The sequence below is a fragment of the Mixophyes fleayi genome, chromosome 1, assembly GCF_038048845.1.
Source record: "Mixophyes fleayi isolate aMixFle1 chromosome 1, aMixFle1.hap1, whole genome shotgun sequence".
NCBI lineage: Eukaryota > Metazoa > Chordata > Amphibia > Anura > Limnodynastidae > Mixophyes > Mixophyes fleayi.
In genome coordinates, this window is record NC_134402.1 from 385,179,955 (window position 1) to 385,204,841 (window position 24,887).

The 24,887-nt window shown below is 39.1% G+C and overlaps 1 protein-coding gene across 1 annotated transcript in view; it reads right to left on the bottom strand.

The window, feature by feature from the left end:
- MSH3 (mutS homolog 3) overlaps positions 1-24,887 on the bottom strand; it is a 145,916-nt gene that overhangs the window by 23,375 nt on the left and 97,654 nt on the right. Inside the window, exons 18-20 of the mRNA XM_075180088.1 lie at positions 16,439-16,546; positions 15,981-16,095; positions 9,268-9,425 (exon numbers count right to left, since the gene is read on the bottom strand). Of these exons, the coding sequence (XP_075036189.1) occupies positions 9,268-9,425; positions 15,981-16,095; positions 16,439-16,546 (381 nt within the window). The remainder of the gene's footprint in view (positions 1-9,267; positions 9,426-15,980; positions 16,096-16,438; positions 16,547-24,887) is intronic.

Consider the following 24,887-nt stretch of genomic DNA (forward strand, 5'->3'; position numbering starts at 1 on the left):
ATCACGGCAATCTGCTCCTTTCTAGTTTACCCACGTCCCATTATTCTTCTATACAGTGCAATACAAACTCTCTTCCCAAATATCTCCCAGTCAACACTTTAGTTAAACTGTTCTTATGGCCCTTAAGTATTCATCATATTACCTAAAAAGTATTTCTCCTTTTATTTATAGTAATCTATTCAACTGCACGTTCCTACATATCAGCTCCAATATCTTCATATAGCCAAAGACATCTCCTTTACTCCTCTATGCACCATCTAGTACCAGTCCCTCCTGACCTGTATCAAATTGTGTTACCATCTGAAATCCTACATTAGCAAGTGTTAGCAAATCCATGCATGACTACCCAGGTGTGATCACGTTTTTTTATTTTTTCCATCAGTCTGTGTGTATAAACCCAAGTTTGTATGCTGTTTAGGACAAGTTCTCTTTCCTTTCGTATCATAATCATCATCACCATTTATTTATATAGCGCCACCAATTCAGCAGCGCTGTACAATGAATATCTGTCATTCACATCAGTCCTTGCCCTAGTGAAGCTTACAGACTAAAATCCCTAACACACACACACACAGATTAGGGTTCATTTTGTCAGCAGCCAACTAACATACCAGTGTGTTTTTGGAGTGTGGGAGGAAACTGGGGAAAACATACAAACTCCAACAAAGATAAGGCCATGGTCGGAAATCGAACTTGCAAGCCAATATAAATACGTTTTCTACATACATAATAAGCAACTACAAGCAATCTTCTAAATTCAAGAATAAGTTAACCCAAAAATTTAAATCTTTGATAACAATTCTTAACTCAAAAAAACAAAAAAGTAATATATTTAAATAGCCTGCCTGTTTCTAACGTAATAAATAGCACACTGTGCATGTAGATGATCATGTTTCACCTCTTACAAAAACTTATTTGATGAACTACTCAAAAGACATTTAAACAAAGCTGCATGTTCTTCAGTTACTAGCTACAGCTTTGTTTGGCAGAATGCCCTATTCCAATTTATACAGAGGGCATTGTATAGGAAAAGAAGATAGCATGGATTACAATGCAAACATAACCTCATGTATCAAAGATATACAAATATGCACATTAAAGTAAAGAAAATAAAATCACTAAACTGCACAGTGCACATTTCTAGTGACTACACATGCGGAGTTCTAAGTTACATGAAAAAATACAAAGTTTCATGTAATGTAACTTTTTCTTTGCAGATGAAGCATTTTAGTTGGTAGGTACTTGTGCAGTGTATTTTCAAAATATATTAATTATAGTTTAATTTACAGGATGGGGAGGAAGGAAATGTACCAATACATATAAACTGCCTAAGCTAAAACCAGTTAAGCATAAGCTGATTTGACAAAAATAAACCAGCTTTATAATTATCCACCTAGAACTACTGTACACCAACACCTGCTTTAATGTAATGTTCTCCAAGAGTGAACAAACAATGGTTTGGTGGAAATAAGACTAACCAGGGACATGGAAAGTCGATGAAGGTTTTGTTAATGGACAACTTGGTTAAAAAGGAATATGTTGTGATTGAGGCAGCTTGTGGAATGTATCTCTTCTGTTTCTTGGGCTTATCTTGGGGACACACCACCCGAGACATGATCCTCTATAATGTTGGTGCAGAAAAAACTCCCAAGCATAAAGATGACATTTAAGAACTTAAAAATGTATTACAGACGACACTTAAGACAACATGGTTTTGATAACCATGGTTTGTGTTGTGTGTTTATAAACTACATGAATTCAACAGCTGATAATCACTGCCCGGTTGCCCGATAATGATTTCCGGACAAGGTCAGCAGCTGTAAGCTGAAGAGCAGATGGCGAGTGCAACATGATGGGGTACTTACCAGATGGACTGAGTGAAAACCCCAGGTAGGTAGTCTTTTGGTGCTGGGTTTTACTTGGGTGGAATATGGTAAGTAAAACCCAGTTCCAAATTATTATTCACCTGGCAGGGGAGGGCTGGCAAATTTTATCCGGGGGGGGGGGGGGGGCAAAATTCGACTATTAGGAACATTTTAAAGGGAAAAAAATGCAGGTGGCCCAGCACAAGGTACCCCATTATGGGACCGGCTCGGGGGGCAGATGCCCCCCTGCCGAAGTCACCTGGTATCTGATTATTTTAGGAAATGTACAGCATTGGGTGGAAATATCCTTTAACATATTTATGGGTAATACACATTTTAGACGCTCAGTACATAATTATGGTAAAAACAAAATTAAGGTGAAGAATAGTTTTGATACATCACATGTCACAGTACAAAGGTCCATTGAGGCTAGGAGCTTTCTAACATGGCCTTAGAAATAATATAAAAAAATTGTGAACATGGGGTATAAATATATACTTCACTTGATTGGACAACAGCTTCTAATATGGCTAACCGTTAAAAGAAAACAAATGCATGACCTTTACAATCGCCTTTGTAAAAGAAGAAAATAATTAGTCCCGGCATGCAGGTTTTCTGCTTGTTGTCTAAAGTCCAATTAAATCAATCCTTCAAAATCTTGTAAGATAAACAATTTTATCTGTACTTACAATGCATTTAATTTGGAGCACATTCTAGAAAAGACATTTAACACATTCTATTCTTTAAAGGTATAAACTATTCATATAATAATATGGTAGCATAAAAGTAGTTAAAAATATCAATTATATGCAAGTTATTGAGAAAGTTATCACCTTTAAATAAGATGAAACTGCTGGGACTTGTAAAAACCTGGGCAACTGACAATACATACTGTAACTTCAATCATTCATTTCCCATAAGGCAAACAATAAAATTACTGGGCATATAAGCAATCAAATAATGGAAGTGGTTTAAAAAATCCCATTAAGAAAATGTAAATATTTATAAAAGAATATATCTCATTTTAAATAACAGTTTATTATGCATACTCAAACTGTTCAACATAAACATGATAAATATAAAATAAAGTGTTAGAACTACATCTAGTACAAGCAATACACAGAACTAATAACATGAGACTTCACATGTTTTTAATATTCCTTATTATAGCAAATTCTATTTCACTGCACATTAAATTTCACACTGAACAACACATGTAGCTTACTATACTTAAAGTTAAAAGCGTCTGTTCAGGGATAGCAAAACGTTGTACTATCTATACTCATGCAGTTACATTTTTTTTTTTAGAAGATTCTTCCATCAATGTATACAGTTATCACAAAATGTAAACACTGTACATTGGACATACAGGTTTTTCTGTAAGTAGGACATAGTTCGAGTAAGGCAAAGAGCTGAGCTAATGTGCAGCCAAACTCCCAATTTTCCTTATTCTCACAAATATAAATCACCGGATATTTCTGAATACTGCTGGTAAACGTCACAGCAACGAGGAGGATTGACTTCACACCAAAAACAAGGCTGTTTTAGGGTCTACTGGACTAACTCTGTTCAGCTGCTGGAGCCACTGATCTCAATTGTCATTACTGTTTCATCATTTATTCAGCTGCCCACTGAGCTCAATTGTGTTTGCTATTACCATTGCTGTTTGGCTGCTGGACCCTCTGCACACAACGCTCAGTATCCTGGACCTTGTCGTGTCAGAGCTGCAGAAACTGCCTATTCTATTAACTCCAGCCTGGGGCGGTTTAGTATCCTTCACCTCCACCATTGTCCTGCACAATTTGGCTCAATTGTTCTTTTCCACTATTTCACTACCTACCCTAGCTAATACACATTCATCCACATCGATCTATTTCTTCTATTCACTTTCACCACACTTCTCTTCAAACTCTTCTCTCTCCATCATCCTTTTTCTGCCTCCCCTATTATTATTTCCCCTTCAATGCTCCCCTCCTCGGTGGTCTGCACACATGAACTTTGTTTCTTGAACCCACCACTCACCAACCTACATACATAAACAGAAATAAACATCACATACACAAATCATCCTTGCATGTCCTCTTTCTCTTCCTGCTCCTTCTCATGGCTGCTGCTTACTGCGCACCTAATCCTGGTTCCCATAAAAACCCCCATATCTGCTCACGCTCCTCACTCCACCCAAAAACTTTACATCTACCCCGTACTTCCAATCCCGCCAACCTTTTCCAACTATCTCCACTAACCTCTCTTCCCTTCTCCTGTGCACTCTGGAACGCCAAATCTGTTTGTAACAATCTTACATTGCTTCATGATCTACTCATTTCTAAGTCCCTCAACCTCTTGTCATTACAGAAACTTGGCTCACCTCCTCGGACACTACATCTCCTGGAGCACCCTCCTATGGGGGACTCTTCCTCAGCCATACCCCTAGACCTGGAAACAAACAAGGTGGTGGAGCAGGCATTCTACTTCTTCCAAGTTGCACCTTCCATGTCAAACCCTCTAAACACTCCCTCTTCTTCTCTTTCTTTGAAATCCACACTATTTTATCCTCTCCATCTTCGTGTTGCTGTCATTTATCGCCCCACGGGTCCAGTTTCCCAATTCCTTGACCACTTTGCGACATGGCTCACTTATTGCATTCTTTTGACCTGCCTCCTCTCTTATTAGATGGTTTCATCATTCCCATGGATAATCCAACTGTCTCTTCTGCCACTAAAGTTCTTTCACTTACTTCCTTTGGTCTCTCACAGTGGACCTCATCTCCCACACACTGTGATACATACTCCCTTGATCTTGACTTCTCCATCTCTAGTTTCTCCAACTTAGCCTTCCCACTCCCCGACCACAACCGCTTTTTCTTTAGCCTCCCCACTGCACCCAAACCCACATGTACACAGCGACACCTAGGTACTCTTAACCTAATCCACTTCTCATTTTCACTAAAACAAATACTTTTTCTTATGACTGCATTGTCCAGCCCTAATCACACTGCCTCTTTCTATAACAAAACACTCCCTACAGTGCTAGACAATGCAGCTCCAGCTATAACATACAATTTGACGATCCAAACCCCAACCATGGCCCATCTTACTGCATTACCCTTTCAATTGCCAAACAAACGCGCTCTGAATCTTTAATATCCAAGATCATCAAAAGAAAAAAGCACTGTGTAGATTATTATAGCCCTTACTTTAAACTTAAATACATAATAATTCAGAAATATAAAAGGGATTGTCTCTAGTACAGGATATTTTATTTTAATAAAATACAGAATAACAGAAAATGCAAAAAAAAATCCTCAAAAAACAAAGTAAAATAAATCAAATAATAGTGATAATAATAATAATACTACAACACCAAACAAAAATAATCAATAGGTTATGCCACAAATAGCACTAGATAAAGGCTTCAGAAACAATAAGAGCACTAAAACAGTAAGATTACAAAGTCCAGACCTAAAAACGCAAAGGCACAAAATTTCATTACAATCCTCATATGAAAAACCTCCACATGCACTTTTAGGGAGGTGAATGTCCAAAATTAAAATATGCGCTCCTCTCACCGATTTTAAAGAAACCATCACTCAGTCCAGCCACTCTTTCCAACTTCCGCCCTATTGCTCTCCTACCCTTTGCCTTTAATCTATGTAAGTGATTGGTATACAACTGCCTGTCTCACTTTCATTTTCAACTCTCTGCAATCAGGATTCCACTCGCAACATTCCACTGAAACTGGTCTCACAAAAGTGATGATAATCTACTTACTGCAAAGTCTAAAGGGGTATATTTACTAAACTGCGGGTTTGAAAAACTGGAGATGTTGCCTATAGCAACCAATGAGATTCTAGCTTTCATTTATGTAGTGCATTCTACAAAATGGATGGTAGGCTTCCCTAAACCTCAACATCTTCAAAACAGAACTTCCCTCAACATCTTCCCTGCTCCCAGAGTCCCCACTTTCCCTCAGACCTCCCTCACCATCAATAATACCACAATTTCCTCAGTCTCCCAAGCCTGTTTTATTCCTCACATACAGACTTTCTTTCAGTCCTGTCGACTCCACCTTAAAAATATTGCCAGAATACATCCTTTTCTTACCCAAAATGCCATCCATTCTCTCATCATCTCCAGTCTTGACTACTGCAACATCCTGCTACCTAGCATTCCCCCTCACCCCTTCCACACTCCCCCTTATTTATTTTTTTAAGAACTTATCTTATCCCTGACAATAATACACACACTACAATGCACCCTCACACTGTCCCAATCTCCACTCTGAACCACATTTGCTCCTCATTTCATCTGTGCTCTCTTCTGCTTAGAATGTAAGCTCTCTAATGAGCAGGGCACTTCATATCCTTTGTTTTCATGTCTATGTTTATTTTGATTACCATGTTTGTCCTGTTTCTCCTACTGTACAGCGTTGCGGAATACTGAAGCGCCTTACAAATCTACAATAATACTGATTATAATAAGTATCATCCTTTTCTTTTCTATAAACTTTTCCTCAGATATATGATATTGTCACAGGAGTGCAGAATAGTGCAACACGGGAGTATCATAAAAATATAGCTTTACTGGTTAAAAATATGGTAAATAAATCATCAGTATGTTGAACTTTGTCTCAAAGTTCTTGGTGATTAATTCTTGTATAAAGCAAGTTCCCTCTATTTATTCCAATGATTTCTGTGTTTCCATATCGTATATACACTATATGGACAAAAGTATTCGGACGCTTGACCATTACACCAACAGGGATTGTTATGACATTGCATTTAAATACATATACTTTAATATGGAGTTGGTCCAACTTTTGCAGCTATAACAGATTCCACTCTTCTTGGAAGGATGTGCCCATACATTTTGTACAGCATTTATGAGGTCAGGCACTGATGTTGGACAAGAAGGCCTGGCTCACAATCTCCGTTCCAGTCCATCCCAAAGGTGTTCGATGGGCTTGAGGTCAAGGCAGTGTGCGGGACAGTCAATTTCTTCCACACCGAACTCATCAAACCATGTCTTTGTAGTCCTTGCTTTGTGCACAGTCATTTTGGAATAGAAAAGGTCCTTCCCTAAACTGTTGCCACAAAGTTGGAAGCATAGCATTGTCCAAAATGACTTGGTATACTGAAGTATTAAGGTTGCCCTTTACTGGAGACAATGGGCCTAGCCCAAACTTTGAAAAACAGGCCCATACCTCTTCCACCAAACTTCAGAGTTGGCATAATGCAGTCAGGCAGGTAACGTTCTCCTGGCATTCGCCAAACCCAGACTCGTCAATTTGCCTGCTAAACAGAGAAGCGTGATTCGCCACTCCACAGAATACATTTCGACTACTGCACAGTGCAGTGTCTGTGTGTTTTACACCCCTCCATCAGACGCTTGGCATTGGTCTTGGTGACGTGAGGCGTGCATGCAGCTGTTCAACCATGGAAACCCATTCCATTAAGCTCCGGCAGCACAGATTTTGTGCTTACATTGTCAGTGGAAGTTCGGAACTCTTCAGCTATGGAATCAGCAGAGCGTTTGTGACTCTTACACACCATGCGCCATAGCAGTCGTGGACCCTGCTCTGTGATTTTATGTGGTCTTCAGCTTTGTAGCTGTTGTTCCTAAACTCTTCCACTTTCTAATAATATCATAATACAGTTGACCGTGGAATATTCAGCAGGGATGAAATTTCACGAACCGTCTTATTGCAAAAGGTGGCATCCTATCACAGTACCACAAATGTTTGCAAATAGAGACTGCATGGCTAGGTGCTTGATCTTATATACCTCTGGCAACGGGTCTAATTGAAACACCTCAATTCACTAATTAACAGGTGTGGCCATATACTTTTGTCCTTATAGAGTATGTCTCGTATAGCTTGTACTAGACACAGTCAGAGAGAGTGCTAAGGTAAAAACAATCACGTGTTTATTATTTCAATGAGGTTCTGCATCCATGTGCACCATTTTTGTTTTTTGGAACACCTTCAATAAAAAAGCAATATTAATCTCTTTCAGTAAATCTCAAAACATACTGATGAGTTAGGGTATTGTGGGTCTTGATACAAATTTTTTTATATTATTACTTTTTTATCAACAGGATTTACTTTATAATTTTTTTTTATATATTTCACAGAATAGGGTGGTTGCACCAACAATTTCAATTGACTGGAAAATTATTTTAGTTAAACTTGAATATGAATAACTTTTATTCAAAGTACACCAGTCTAAACTAACTACATACTCTCGTTTTAGTCCATAAAGTTCTGAGTTTGCTAGGTAGCACTCTTATACATACATACATATACACGTATTAAGGTTCCAGCATCCAGTGCTGGTTTACAAGGGCAAGTTTGGGCCTGCCTTGCATGCTCGGTAGTGGTGGATTATTATCAGTGCAGACGGGGCCCATGGAAGCAATCCCCCTAGAGATGTGCAGTGTGTGTGTGGGGGGGGGGGGGGAAGGGGGCAGCTGAAAAGCTATCTATTGGTTGCACAATGCAGGCAGCACCAGAACCCAAATTTCCTCTCTTCCTGGAAGCAGTTATATTGTTGTTTTCAGACAAATACTAAAGCTGAACGCTATCTTGCATATTAAAATTAACCAGGATGGGCCAACATGATAAACTTGTATTTGTAGTTTTAGCTTCTCGAATGATAAACACCTCCACAGCACCTCTCCTGCAGCACTGACTGGTACATTCATAATACACTGATGTAGTAGGCAGATCATAGCTGGTTAAAGGCAATGTAATGGCTTTATTTCCCCTGAGATTAAAGTTGGTCCCCGGCTACCCTCTACATGCCGTCTTACCACGTCTCATGGCTGAAACGCTCCTAGAACATTTGGTTACTAAAAGCTGTATGTTGCAGTTAATCTTATTTGTGAGAAAGGATAAATTTTTATTATTATAATAGGAAATGTTTACAAACCTGTTCCAATATTTTTGGTAGGAATCTATATTTTAGAACTTATATGGATAGCTTCTATAGAATTTTATTATTCAATATCTCCATTTTCCAACAAAATAGGCTTTATTATTTGTGATACTATATCTATGCATATTAATTCTTTAGCTATTAAAACTAAGTGGATCCCAAGGATGTTTTTTCCTAAAACGACCAACTACAGTGCCAAAGTGCAATGTTTTGTCAGATACACTATGTGCTCTCGGGTTTGCTGGCCAACACTGTTTACACTCTGACGCACCCCCATCTTGTCATCTGTCTGACTTAACTATATTATTCAGAATATGTACTCTTAGGTTTTACCTAGGTTAAAGTCTACAAAAAATGGGTTGGAAACAACTAAGTAACATTGGCGAGTTTCTAAATAGGAAAAATAATGGTCATTTCATTTTGCATTTAGTTCTTTTTAGAATCTTGCACTGAGTTCAGCTTTTACTGTACCTTGTAAAAATTCCATCCACAACACCAATAGTGACTTCTTCTGCAGGAACATAAGATCCCATCTGTGCCATGATTGTGATGAGGGCTACCTGCTTGATATACGAGCTCTTCCCACCCATGTTAGGCCCAGTGATAATCATAACTCTTTCCGAGTCTGCCTGCAAAAAAATGGGAAAAGCCACAAGTTAAGTTCTAGCCAGTAGAAAGATATCTCTAACACACAGACACTTTTGGAGCAAACCAACTTGCAAGCAATAGCTCACTGTTATTGTTGTTTATTGATGAGTTACCTCCTCACATCACTAAATGTTTATCTATGAGTTTGCAGCATTGAGGGACATACTGGTAGAAATATAATAATTATTAATAGTTATCATAGTTTATTTATATAGTGCCATCTTAGATGGCATTATTGATCATGTAGATCAGTATGTGCACCAGTAGAGCTTACAATCTAATTTTCCTACCACAGGCATGCAAACACACGAAGACAGAGAGAGACATTTAGGGCCAGATTCATCATGGAACGCAACAAGTGTTTTTTATTTTATTTTAAATTGGGCAGAAATTGCATGCAGGTATGCCCATATTCAACAACAAGAGGATCACAAGTAACGTTTCTAGTTGAATACAGATATAGGTGCACTATATACCAGTGTCTATATGGCTCTTGTCGTATGCAAACAGACAACACACTACAAGATACGCACAATGCATATGTATATATAAAGTCCCATTAGAATGCACAAACTAAAAATATAATTATTAAATATATTAACACCAGTTAATATAATCATTAATGGAAAAACAGAAAAAAAATAAAAAAGTATAAAAAAATAAAAATATCAATACATTTATGAGGATGTACTTAATGCAGTTGAATGTAATTGTCCAGCACTTTCCTGATCTGGTAGACCTTTATCAAACAAACAGCAAATAACCCTCCCAAGTGAACCTACCATTCGTATGAATGGGAGGTTACAAGAGCAGGGACATGGTAACTAATTCTGCCTGTTTGAATCAAGTACAGGGTATCAGGATGCTGGACCAATGCAGGCCTGGAAGACGTACGAATTACAGATATCACCTGAGCGCAGGTAAGATTATGTTTTTAGGTTTGGGAGGAATTGACCTTTAAATTATGTAATTAAATTCATGACACACTAAAATATGTAATCTCTTACCCATTCTTTCATATTGCTCATTGCGGTATTTCATTTTTTTACCATGTGAAACATTTCTCACCATAATACACATACTGTACTTGTGTATCACACTATGAAAATATGTTTCAGATTTGACACACCTGAGGGTGGGTTTAAAGTTATTTTGTTCATTTAGAAAATGTGCCTTATTTGTAACTGCCAATACTCTGTAGAGCCCTTTTGACTATTATAAGGACAGTTAAATCAAATAAGAATAATGGAATATGCATCATTTCAATTATTTTGGTTCCTGGTACAATCCAATAGGCGCACACTGAAGGTATGGAGCATGGAAACTACCCGTTAAGTTAAAGAAATGATGTCTGCCTATTCACAACACAATAACGGTACAGGAATGTTATATATGATTAATGTGAGATAAAACTGGCTACTTTCACACTTCCAAACCAGTATAGCTGAGTGCAGTTTACACCACTAGCTTCAGGCCATTCACTGATGTTGTTCCAAATAAAGATTACATGTTATAAGCTGTCATTATAGTTTGTTGCATAAATTGTCAGCTGTGGCTGGAAAAATAATCCTGTGTGGCATAGGCACAACTTGATCCCAATACAGGAGTTATCATCACACAATGCTAAAGGAAAACTATGCAGTATTTATAAAGATGGTTTACTTTATTAAAGTATGGACAGCAGGTTTATCACAGGGGGTATTTCAACCTTGCCTTTCAACAAAACATTTGTATATACATACGCTTCAAAATATCATATGAAGTACTAAACACTGAACATGGATATGACCTGTTCTGGAAAAATATTTAAATCAAACTGCCCTGCAAAAAGGAACCAATGTGCAGAGCTAGAAATGACTGACAGCCTTTCTCCATATATTAAACAGCATTGCTGGTCTAAAAGGGAAAATTCCCTTACAATGACCTATGCGCACGATAAATACCAAATATCCCCACATTTTAAAAAGTTAACAATACATCATACATGCCATGTAGACTCCCGAATTTCGGGTAGGTCTCCCCGTATCCCGGGAGAGCTGGCGATTCTCCCGCATCTGTCCACTTTTCAGTGAAGTAGGCAGTTGCGGGAGAATCGCCAAATTAGAGCCGGCATGTATGGGCGGAGGGGGCGGGGCTTCGTGATTTGCGTCATTTTGACCCGGCCCCCAGTGATGTAATGCTTGTTTCGGGTCTTTTTACCACTGTAAATATATCTATAATGAGAATTTAAGTATTTATATATATCTATATAAATACTTAAATTTATTAAAGTGTTTGTGATTTTAATTACTATTTATTTACTAATTGTACATCTTGTTTAAATATATTTTTCAAAATAAATATTTTTCTATAAGAATCTTATCGTGTGAGAGTTGTGTGAAATGTATGATAACAGGAGTTCCCCAAGTCACCCCTGGTGGTCATTACATCCACATCCATATTAGTGATACACCCCTTAGCTGGAGTAAGAGGGTGTTACATAAAATATATCCTTCTGTCGTGAAAGGCATAGTATATTTTTTGGTAGTTAATTTATTTGGTACACCTTTTTAGTACTGGTTAGTACCCCCTTTACCCCCAGAAGAGCCTGAATTCTTTGTGTCATGAATTCAATACGGTGCTGAAAATATTCATTAAAAGAATCTGATGAACGTTGGCATGATAGCATGACATAGTTGCTGCAGATTTGTTGGCTGCACATTCATGCTGCGAATCTCCCATTCCATCACATCCCAAAGGTGCTCTATTGGGTTGAGATCTGGTGACAGTGGAGACAATTGGACTACACTGAACTCATTGTCTAGTTTGTGGAACCAGCTTGAGATGATGTGTGTCTTGTGACATGGCCCACTATGCAGCTGGCAGTAATCATTAGAAGATGGGTAGACTGTATCATAAAGGGATGCACATGGTCAGCAACAATACTGAAGGACGCTGTAACATTTAAATGGTACTCAATTGGTATTAAGGGGCCTAAAGTATGCCAAGGAAACATTTCCCATACCATTACATCACCCAAGTCTGCACCGTTGACACAAGGCAGGATGGATACTTGGATTCATATAATTTATGCCAAATGCTGACCTTACCAGCTACATGTCACAACAGAAATATATATTTGTCAGACCAGGCAATATTTTTTCAATCTTCAACTGTCTAAGTTTTGTTGAGCCTGTACCCACTATAGCCTTAGATTCCTATTTCCTACTCTTAGCCGACATGAGTGGAACCCGGAGTGGTCTTCTGCTGCTGTAGCCCATCCACTTCAAAATTCTGCGTGATGTGCTTTCAGAGATGCTCTTCTGCATACCACTGTTGTGGTCATTTGTGGTCTTCAACACAATTGGCTGATTAGACATTGCATTACCTGGTCAGTATACCATATATATATATATATATATATATATATATATATATATATATATATATATATATATATATATATATATATATATATATATCTATCTATCACACTGGATTAGAATATTAACAATTGCAAAAATGTAACAGCAAGATTAGATAAAAAAAAATAAAAAAAAAAGTACTTTGTGAACATTACTAAAAGTGCCACCGAAGCACTAAAATGTAGGCTGATCTTCTCCATAGCAACAGATTTCTACAAGAAGCCTACATTAAAATAGAAATAGAAACACATAAATGGCAAGTTTGCACTCTACAGACAAAGGCAAAGTAAACCTATTATGTTAGATAATGCATTTACCACAGTCTGTTTTAAATAAAACCTATGGTTGCTGAATATATCCATCTGATACAGACTTCTTGATTAAGATAGCAGAACACACCATCAAAGCTTAGGTTTTAAAACATATTATTAATTTGACATTTAGTAAACTGAAAGTATAATGTGTTTGTTATGTCTGGAAAATGTCAATGCAAGACCAAGTTCATTGATGAGAAAAGCATTTATGTTTTTACTGGAAAGGGTGGGCAGTAGAACATGTTCAATGACACGAATGCTGTGTCTTGCTTACATGTACTGCAGTTTGGCATTCATTCATTGTACAACTAACAAATTCCTATCACTTAAATTTTCCATACCGCCACTTATAAATTTCCACTTTGACCACTGCACGCACGCACGCGCACGCACGCACACACACACACCGTAAGCAACGAAAAGACGTCGCCTACAAACCAGATGCTTATACTTTAGAGGCAGACCCTAGTAACAGGGTAACATTTTACAAGTTACCACGCCTGGTTGCAAGGTGATGATTTTTCGTTACTCCTGATCTTGTCGTTGTTAGTGGCACTGCTTCGATATGCTTCATGTGTTTTCGGACAGGCATCGTAATGAAGGGGGTTGGCTTATGATGCGGGTTGACACCATTTGCTGTATTTAATGTTCCAATTTGTGTGTTTTGCATTGACAAGGCAGCCCTTGAAAAAGGTGCCACAGTTAGCACCAAAACGGCTGTCAGGGCGCCACAATAACATGGTCCTCTGAGAAGTACTTTAACATTTACTGCTGCTTTTTTATGCCTTTTAAAAAAAAATATTTTTGGCTACTTTTGGAGCGCTGGTTATCTAGTGTGGTTTCACAAACTTGGCTGAACTGTTATATGTACACCGATCATCCACAACATTAAAACCACTGACATGTGAAGTGAATAACATTGATTATCTTGTTACAATGGTACATGTCAAGGGATGGGATATATTAGGCAGCAAGTGGACAGGATGTGTTGAAAGCAGGAAAAATGGGCAAGTGTACAGATCTGAGCAACTTTTACAAGTGCCAAATTATGATGGCTAAACTGCTGGATCAGAGCATCTCCAAAACGTCAAGTCTTGTGGGGTGTTCCTGGTATGCAGTGGTTAGTACCTACCAAAAGTGGTCCAAGGAAGGACAGCCGGTGAACTGGTGACTGGATCATGGACACCCAATGCTGGTCTACTTCCACAGAAGAGTTACTGACTGTAGCACAAATTTCTGGCTATGATAGAAAGGTGTAAGAACACACAGTGCACCACAGCTTGCTGAGCAGCTGCAGACCAGTCAGTGTCCTGTCCACCGCCGAAAGTGCCCCAAAACTGGTCCATGGAGCAATGGAAGAAGGTGGCCTGATCTGAGAATTCACATTTTCTTTTACATCATGTGGACAGCCAGTGAGTGTGCATCGTTTCCATGGGGAAGAGATAGCACCAGACTGCACTATGGGAAGAAGACAAGTCAGCAAATGCTGTGTGATAATCTGGGCAATGTTCTGCTAGGAAAGCTTGGGTCCTGACATTCATGTGGATATTACTTATTATTATTATCCTTTATTTATTAGGCACCACAAGAGTTCCGCAGCGCCGTACACAACACAAACAGTAGACTAAACAAGGTGAACCATTACAAGCGGTTAACAAAAAATACCAAAACTTCAGAGACTCCAGGCAGGCTAATGCAGTAAAAACGGAGCAGAAGAGCAGGTATGGAGAACAAAGGGAAGAGGGCCCTGCTCAAATGAGCTTACATTCTAAGGAAGGGTAGACAGAACTCAGGCACACAAGGAGCAAGTTGAAGTGGGGATAGAACAGGGGGGCTGGGAGGAGAGAGGGGAAGAACAGGCGGAGGAGAGGTTAAGTGGAAGGTTGGTAAGCCTTGAGGAACAGGTAAGTTTTGAGTGCCTTCTTGAAGGAGGACAGATTGGGAGAAAGACGAATGGAGCGAGGGAGGTCGTTCCAGTGAAGGGGGGCAGCACGGGAGAAATCTTGGATTCTGGAGTGGGAAGAGGTGATCAGAGTGGAGGAGAGGCGACGGTCATTGGCCGAGCGCAGGGAGCGGGCAGGGGTGTGAATGGAGAGGAGGTTAGGGATATAGGGAGCAGTAGACTGGGAGAGAGCCTTGTAAGTGACGGTCAGGAGTTTGAAAAGGATTGTGTAAGGAATGGGGAGCCAGTGTAGGGCAAGGCAGAGAGGGGAGGCAGACGAGGAGCGGCGAGAAAGGAAGATGTCTTGCAGCCGCATTGAGTATAGAGCGGAACACATACACCTCTCCATGGCACCGGTATATCCTGATGGCAGTGGCCTCTTTCAGCAGGATAATGCGCCCTGCCACATTGCAAAAATTGCTCAGGAATGGTTTGAGGAACATGACAAAGAGTTGAAGGTGTTGACTTGGCCTCCAAATTTCTCAGATCTCAAACTGATCCAGCATCTGTGGGTGTGTTGGAAAAACAATTCAGAGCCATGGAGGCCCCACCTCGCAACTTACAGGACGCAAAGGATTTGCTGCTAATGGCTTGGTGCCAGGACACCTATAGAGGCCTTGTGGAGTCCATGTCTCGATGGGTCAGAGTTGTTTTGGTAGCAGGTGGGTTTAATATTGTGACTAGTCGGTGTAGATACACACACACACACACACACAAAATGGAGAAAGCGATAAGAACCTAGTTAGGTTTACCAAAAATGGGAGCTCTCAGATAAGTCAATATATTGGAAATCCATCGAACCATGCATAACAATTAGAACAGTTTGTATTCTACTATAAGGATTACATGATGGACAAAACAACTTTCATTACTTACTAACAAGCTGGTGCTATTTGGGACATACTGATTCTGTTCTTCCAGTAATAAATCAATCACAGGATGGCGGCCATTTTTAATAATTACTTGACTTCCCGAGTCATGCACAGTTGGCCTGGAAATGAAACAAACTTTTACAGTTACCACCTTCCTGAAAAGAATAAAATGAACACGCTCTTGTACAAACGCCAGATAAAAACAAAAACTTTTTTTAATGAATATATTTAAAACAGTTTTTCGGTTTGTTGTTATTGCGCATTATTTTCTAGACATGCTATACGTGGGTTTATGTGAAATCACAACTTTCAGCCCTGCAATACAGTGTCATTGTTCATTGGTGTTCCCTTGGAGCTTTTCAGCAGTTAAAACTAAGCAAAATGAAATCTAGCAACATGCATTGTATATTAGGAGTGTGTAGTATTATGTAGTAGGGAACAAACAGAAAGTAAACTGATTACCTGCAGTAATCACTTTGTTTGGCCACTTCAGCCAAAGAGAAAATGCAGTCAGCAGTTGCTAGGTGATTCACAGCCTTAGATACTGAATGATAATGTTCTCCAAATTTGCTATTAATAAAACAGGATTAATTAGAAACTTGAATTCTGCACAGATAACATAATTACTATGCAAACACTTTGGTAACCAAGAGAAATTCCTGGAAGACTAACCACAGAAAAATAGCAGTAGTAGGAAATGATTAACCTGACACAATAAGTCATTACAGAGAAGTTCCTCTCTATAAACTTTATATAATGGAATTAGAATAGTGTGAAGGCTCGAGCAGTTTACATTGAGACAATGAAACAGAAACATGTCAGGTGTCGCTACGAAGTGTACAAGATGACTATTTATGGCACACAAAGCAGACCAGACCCAAGCACTATGTGACAGTATGCCTAGTGGTGCACAGCTTTAGTTTCAGCTACTTCTTCCATGGCCTTTGCTACCAAAAGTAAATGCGCTGCTTGCACAAATTCAGCATCAATGCATTTGAAACTTGGAGTCAACATACTGAATTAAACGCTAATTTAAGTTTTAAGTAGTGGTTTACAAAATGAAAGATATTAATTTCTCATGCTTGTACCTGAATGGAGGGGAAAGTGATTACCAGGGGGAGGTAAACTCACTGTTCAGTTAAGGTGGTGAAATATTCATTTTTAAAACCACTCTTTAGAAAGTGGGATTAAAGGGACAATCCTATGGAGAAAAACAAACCGTTTTTTTTTTTTTAAAAAAAACCCCTAAATCACTGTGCAGGGCTATATAGGAGGATAGCTAAGATAAACGATCAGACGCATGCTTAAAAAGGTATTTTACTTGTCATTTAAAGAAGAAAAACAATACATATTCTATGTGGAATTGTCGTTATAACCTTTATGAATGAGTGAAATGAACAGATGAAAATCATCATGCTTCAACCGCAATCTCCACAATTAGACCTATATGGTATAACCCCCAATTTCTCTCAGGTCAGTCCCTCAGACTCTCCAAGTGATGGTCCACTATAGGTATCACATCTTTACCACATCTTACTCATAATTCACAATTCGCTTCAATGGCAGTCATTCCACAACAATTTCCTTCGCTGGACTGAAGACTTTTTGAATTCTATCAAGTTCGACACTTTGCCAACTCAATTCCAACCCAAGACGCTATTCGCACACCCACCCCATTCAAGACACTTTGCCTACAAACCCCTCTTAGTCAGGGTATGATCTTAATACTGTACAACATGCATTTAGGCGACACCTCTGCTCCCCACCGTAGGCATGAATTGGAATGGGAATTGGATTTAGGCCCACCAGCTGAAGAAGAGGCGCAGTAAGAAATCAGAGAGTACTTTCCGCGCATGAATATCGACACCGATCAAAGACACTGCATATAAAGTACCATAGATATTACATGCTTGATAAGTTAAATATTAAAGTTCCCAGCAGTTGACCTGCGTTACTGGAGGTGTTGCGGCCATAGGGGAACCTTCCTCCACATTTGGTGGACCTGCCCCAAGATAACCTTGTTTTGGGACAAGATCCATAGGATTTTCAACCCCATGATGGAGGGCTCAATTCCCAAAGACCCGTGGATGTTTCACCTTTCTTATCCCCCTCTAAATATATCTACACTCTCAACAAAATTAGTAGTGCACATCCTGGCAGCAGCCAAATCATCTATTGCATCTCACAAATGAGTAGAAGCACCCACTCCCCAATCCCTTATGCAGTTTGACAACGTATCTGGAAAGTCGCATGTATGGAAAAGATCACATACTGCCTTCATGATAGAACATATCTTTGTATAAAAGTATGGGCTCTATGGCTCTTTAGGGAGGATAAGAAGGCCTTTCTAACCACCACTGAGCAATCCAATTTTTCCCCCTTTTCTTGTTTTGGCCAAATCCATCAATTTGGAGGACAGGTCTCCCCTTGACTAGGTGCTTTCATCCATTTGCACTAACTATCTGACCCTTTTTCTATCTTTCCTTTAAAAAAAAACCAAAAAAAAAAAAGACCTTGTACAGTTTGTCCTTTTTCTTACAGTTTTATTAAACTATTATAAATTTTATTTTCTACGGGCACAAGTAAAAGAAAATCATCATGCTGCTAAGTAATGTTTAGACGTAACAGTGCCCTGAAACAATGTGAGATTCTTACGTGATTAAGAAGTGAAGGTATGGTACCCTCAACCATTCAACAAGCCAATGAGTGTTTTTCACATGTTTTATCTGTGGAGCATTAAATATGTCTGTTACTTACTGTTTTGTTTTTTGTTCCATTGCATGCAATCACGGGGGATGAAGAAAAAAAAAAAAATTTGTAGTTTTTGTTTTAACAATACCTATGGCCGTATTTTGAATGAGCATTGATAATGCACTTTTACCCATGAGAATTTCGCATTTTATTGCTAACCTAAGAATATCTGTACTTTAAAGACGAACGGTCACCTCAGTGACATGGGGTTTTTATTGATTTATATTAAAAGGAAACTACTTAAAAATGATTTACCTAATTAAAATCCTTAAGTTAAGTATTGTATATTGCTGCATTAATGGCTGATAGTAGGATGTATACCTGGTGAAAACTGAAAAACACCTGACCTTCATCACGTATATGTAAATCAACAACCATGGAAGTGAACTGCTGCCTGTACTGATTATTACCATGGTTACAGCTGGTAAGCAAGATCAGATATTTATAATTTACCTGACAAATTGCAGCAACAATGTGTTTGAGTTTTCAACAGGTGATTTCAAGCATCGTAGTCATTCTTGTACGTTGTAGTACGCAGAATTTTAATTGCGCAACACAATTTTTGAGTGGGGTTACCCTTTAACATATTATTGATTTACAATAAAGTGGGCAACTCTATACCTCTCCAGCACTGCCTCCATTTCAGTCAGTCACTGTCCCCAACATCTACAAACGGAGCACTAAATTGCTGACATGCAGGATGGTGGTGGTGCTGGAAAACCTGGTCAGCCTACCAGTGATTAACCGGTTCTTGTTGAAATCTTTTAGTTTATATCTATGTGTCCTTTCTTTGTCCATCACACAGAAAGTCACATCTCTGCTGGGCCTTGTCGGGGGTAAATCTTCCACAACTGTTTTAGTAGAGGAAAGGGCCAACAGTCTTACCTTTCTCAATGTATATGCTCCCAGCCAGATCCAACCTAATTTCTATCAGATAAACACTTGAAAGCTCAAGACTCACTCACCACCAGCACTAGGGTGATGGAGCAGGTTTAATCACTGCAGGATATCATCTTGTTCATGGGCAGCCTAAGCGAATAGGGAATGTCAAAAGTAAGGCACATTGCATGACTAGCGGCTAGCAGTATCCAACACCTATCGGATAGAAATTAGGTCCCCTTCTCACATCCACACTCTACCTAGTCATGCATAGAATGCTTCTTCAGTAGTCTCAGGCACTTTCACTTACTCTTAGACACTAATTTTGTATAAATTACGTGGTAGGACCACACCACTATATCCCCGTCCATATGCACACCCTCTGGCACACCCCAACAATGCTTCTAGAGCTTCAATTAATTACTTTTATAAGATCTCCTTCTCAATCAGCAAATTTCATGCATCATTGATTGTAAACTCTCCAATAACTGTGTGGGAAGACAATGAGTGTGTTATATATGGCAAATGTAGTCAACTAGACTTATATCTTAAAGAGAGAAAGAAGTCTCCAAAAAAACATTATTTTAGAAAGATAAGAACTCTAGAAACAACCACAGGAGCACACCCTTCATTGATAAGCAACTAGCTGAAACTTGTATAGCCTTAAATAGAATACTTAACTATAGAGCTAAGTATGCTTTGTAAAAATCTAGGAAGTGTTTCTTTAAGTTGGGCAACAAAACAGGGAAACTGTTAGCAAGATCACTACAAGTCCAGAGATTGTCTATATACATAGATTTGATTAAGGAATGCACGGGTGGCACACACCACTGAAACATAGAATTTAACGGCATATAAGAATCACTTGGCTCATCTAGTCTGCCCATTTTTTTTTTATTAACCTATGGTACCTTTAACCCTATTTGATCTTTTATTCCTTATAAGGATATGCTTATGTCTATCCCAAGCATGTTTAAATTGCTCTACTGTATTAGCCTCCACCACCTCTGATGGAGGCTATTCCACGTATCCACTACACTTTCTGTGAAGTAGTTTTTCCTGAAATTTCCTCTGAACCCACTTCCCTCCAGTTTCAGTGCATGTCCTTGTGTTCTAATACTTCTCTTCCTTTTGTAAAATGTTTCCTCATGTCCCTTTTTCAAACCCTTGATATATTTGAAAGTTTCTATCATGACCCCCCTTTCCCTTCTCTGCTTCAAAATATACATATTAAGATCTTTGAGGCCATGCACCTTTTTAGCTGCCCTTCTTTGTACAGTCTCTAATGTATTTATATCATTCTGGAGATATGGCATCCAGAATTGAACACAGTATTCTAGATGAGGCCGTACCAATGACCTATATAGTGGCATTATTACTTCCTTCTTTCTGCTACTGATTCCTCTCCCCATGCAACCAAGCATCTGAGTTCCTTCCTCATTGCTTTATTACATTACTTACCTGCCTTTAAGTCACCTGAAATAGTGACTCCTAGATTCCTTTCTTCTTCAGTAGTTTCCATTATAGTGCCATTAATACCATATTTAGCCTTTGGATTTTTGAAACCCAAGTGCATGATTTAGCATTTTTTGGCATTAAACTGTAGTTGCCACTCTCTTGACCATTCCTCTAGTCTATCTAAATAATCAATCACTTGTTTTACCCCTCCTGGTGTGTCTACCCTGTTGCATATATTTGTGTCATCTGCAAAAAGGCATACTTTCCCTTCAATACCATTTGCAATGTCTCCAATAAAGAAATTAAAAAGCACTGGTCAATACAAATCCTTGGGGAACTCCACTGGTAACCTTTCCCTTCTGTGAACATACTCCATTTACTATAACTCTCGGTTTTCTATCCTGCAACCAAGATCTTATCTATTCAACCATCTTAGAATCCAATCCCAAACTTTCTAGTTTATTTAATAGTCTGTGATGTGGGACAGTGTCAAAAGTCTTACTAAAATCTAGAAAAACTGTGACTCCCCTTGATCTATTACTTTAGTCACCCAGTCAAAAAAGTCAATAAGATTTGTTTGACATGATCACCCCCCAGTAAATCCATGCTGTTTGGGATCCTATAAGCTACTGGATTTGAGATTTTCTACAACTCTTTCTTTTAAGAGTGTTTCCATCAATTTCCCTTCTACTAATGTAAGGCTCACTGGTCTGTAGTTGCTCACTTCTTCCTTGCTTCCACTTTGTGCAGTGGGAATACATTTGCTTTTTTCCAGTCCTCTGGAATGACTCCTGTAGCTAGTGACTGACTGAATAATTCTGTTAATTGTGTTACCAGCACCCATTAAAGCTCTTTTAGTACCCTTGAATGTATTCCATCTGGGATACTACAAGACCTTCACTCTCTGCCTATAGTCTCCTGAAGGTATGGCTAACGCTGTTCTTTAAAGACCAAGAATTTACTTACTATAAGAAGTTGGCTTCCCTAGGACATCAAATGGGCCTAAAGAATTGTTTGAACAGCAATTTTCACTGAGATAACTAAATGAGATCACAGCCCAAACACCTTCAGGAAAAATCACAGGCACCAAAGGTTTTTACAATCACTTACTATAAAACCTTAAAAGTGAAACTAGCTCCTCTTCATTTACATGTATTTTATAAAATACATAACAGTTCCTCCTGTCTCTGGCACATGGTCTGTCTTATGAAGAATCATAAAGATTCTTCCCAGTATCTGAGCTACAGACCAATCTCAATCTTAGAACATTTACATCAAAATCTTCCCTGACAGTGAAGTTAGAAATACTACTTGTAAAACTACTACTGACTCACTATATCTCTAAATTAGATCCCAGCTATAATTCTATTAATGAATGCAGAAAAAGTGTTTGATAGCATGGGCATGACCCATTATAGCACCTCAATAACCATTTTAGTAAACGGGGTGGTATAATACACCTGGTCTAATAGAATGAAACATTGGAGAGACACTGAAGAACACTATTTAAGCTACAGTTCCATGTACTACCCCATGAACTCCCCTATCTTACAACGCTGGAAAAGCCTAGATAACTAGGACACATAAGCACACAAAGCTCTCCCCTTATATCCATTCATTTTAATCCTAAATGGGACCTGGATGCTTGCATGCTTCGCAAAGGCTTGGAAAAGACAGCTCAGCAGTTAGCTACCAGAGGCCAAGTTTTCCCAAGATCTTTAAAAAGGTGCACGCTTGCTTCATTAGTACTCCGGTAGTGAAAAAAATAGTAAAAAAAACTTGCCAGATAGTCCAAGCCTGCTGAACAACATCTTTCCTTGTAGATATATGTTGGAAATGTACAATGTGAAAGCTTTAGTAATTTTTTTCAGGGAAGTTATTAAGATTTGCTTACAGATACAGGGGAAGGGGGTAGAGATGAGCGCACTCGGATTTCTGAAATCCGAGCCCACCCGAACGTTGCCAATCCGAGCCGGATCCGAGACAGATCCGGGTATTCCCGCCAATTGCAAAACTGAAACCGAGGCTCTGAGTCATAATCCCGCTGTCGGCTCTCGCGATACTCGGATCCTATAAACTCCCCGCTAGTCGCCGCCATCTTCACTCGGGCATTGATTAGGGTAGAGGGAGGGTGTGTTAGGTGGTCCTCTGTACCTACTATATCTCGTGCTGTTCAGTTCTGTGCTGTGCTCTGTGTTCTGCTCAGTCCAGTGGTGCTGTGTTCTGTGCTCTGTTCTTCTGAGTTCAGTGGTGCTGCTGGGTCCTGTTCAGTCCAGTGGTGCTGTGTCCTGTGCTCTGTCCTGAGTTCAGTGGTGCTGCTGTGTCCTGTTCAGTCCAGTGGTGCTGTGTCCTGTGCTCTGTCCTTCTGAGTTCAGTGGTGCTGCTGGGTCCTGTGCTGTGTCCTGTTCAGTCCAGTGGTGCTGTGTCCTGTGCTCTGTCCTTCTAAGGGCATTGTTATTTCCCCATTATTCCCAAATTATAAAAAATTACAAAAAAGTCATTATAAAAAAAAAAAAAAAAATATCCCAAAACAATCCTGCAGTATAAGTCCATTGGTACTGCTATATTACAAAGTTCACTGATTCAGCAGTATAAGTCTAGTGGTACTGCTATATTAAAAAAGTTCACTGATTTTGCAGTATAAGTCAATTGGTACTGCTATATTACAAAGTTCACTCATTCTGCAGTATAAGTCCATTGGTACTGCAATATTACAAAGTTCACTCATTCTGCAGTATAAGTCCATTGGTACTGCTATATTACAAAGTTCACTCATTCTGCAGTATAAGTCCATTGGTACTGCTATATTACAAAGTTCACTCATTCTGCAGTATAAGTCCATTGGTACTGCTATATTACAAAGTTCACTGATACAGCAGTATAAGTCCAGTGGTACTGCAATATTACAAAGTTCACTGATTCTGCAGTATAAGTCCATTGGTACTGCTATATTACAAAGTTCACTGATTCAGCAGTATAAGTCCAGTGGTATTGCAATATTACAAAGTTCACTGATTCAGCAGTATAAGTCCAGTGGTACTGCTATGTTACTGGCAGGAAAAAAAAGGCAGTTTGGAAGCCCCTGTACAAACTGGCTCTATTTTACCTGAGTTGTCCGCCCTCCAGTGTGTACTCGGAAAGAGTTTTTAGTGCAGCGGGGAACCTGGTCAGTGAGCGGCGAAGGAGGTTGCTTCCTCAGAACGTTGAAAAAATGATGTTCATAAAATTAAATTATCAATTCCTCAATCAAGTACAGCACTGCCCTCCAGATAGTACAGAGGGACCTGTGGTTGTGGAGTCCAGCGGGGACGAATTGATAATGTGTGAGGAGGAGGAAGTACACACTGTAGGGGGAGAGGAATCAGAGGTTGAGGATGAGGACGAGGACGACATCTTGCCTCAGTAGAGCCTGTTGAGTTTGTACAGGGAGAGATGAATAGCTTTTTTGGTGTGGGGGCCCAAACAAACCAATCATTTCAGCCACAGTTGTTTGGTAGGCCCTGTTGCTGAAATGATTGGTTTGTTAAAGTGTGCATGTCCTATTTCAACAACATAAGGGTGGGTGGGAGGGCCCAAGGACAATTCCATCTTGCAACTCTTTTTTTGCCATTATGTGACCATTCAACAGTCGTTTGCCATAAGCACAAAGTAAAACAAAATTAAAACAAATTCAACAAATTAAACCAAAAGTAAAATGCCCTGTCATAATCAAAAACAAGAGGTATTGACGTGCTTGAATTACTGTAGTGTTTATAAGTTATAAACACTACACTTAAAAGCTTGAGCCTTTAAATGAAAAAGTCACTCTTGATTGCACGAATAT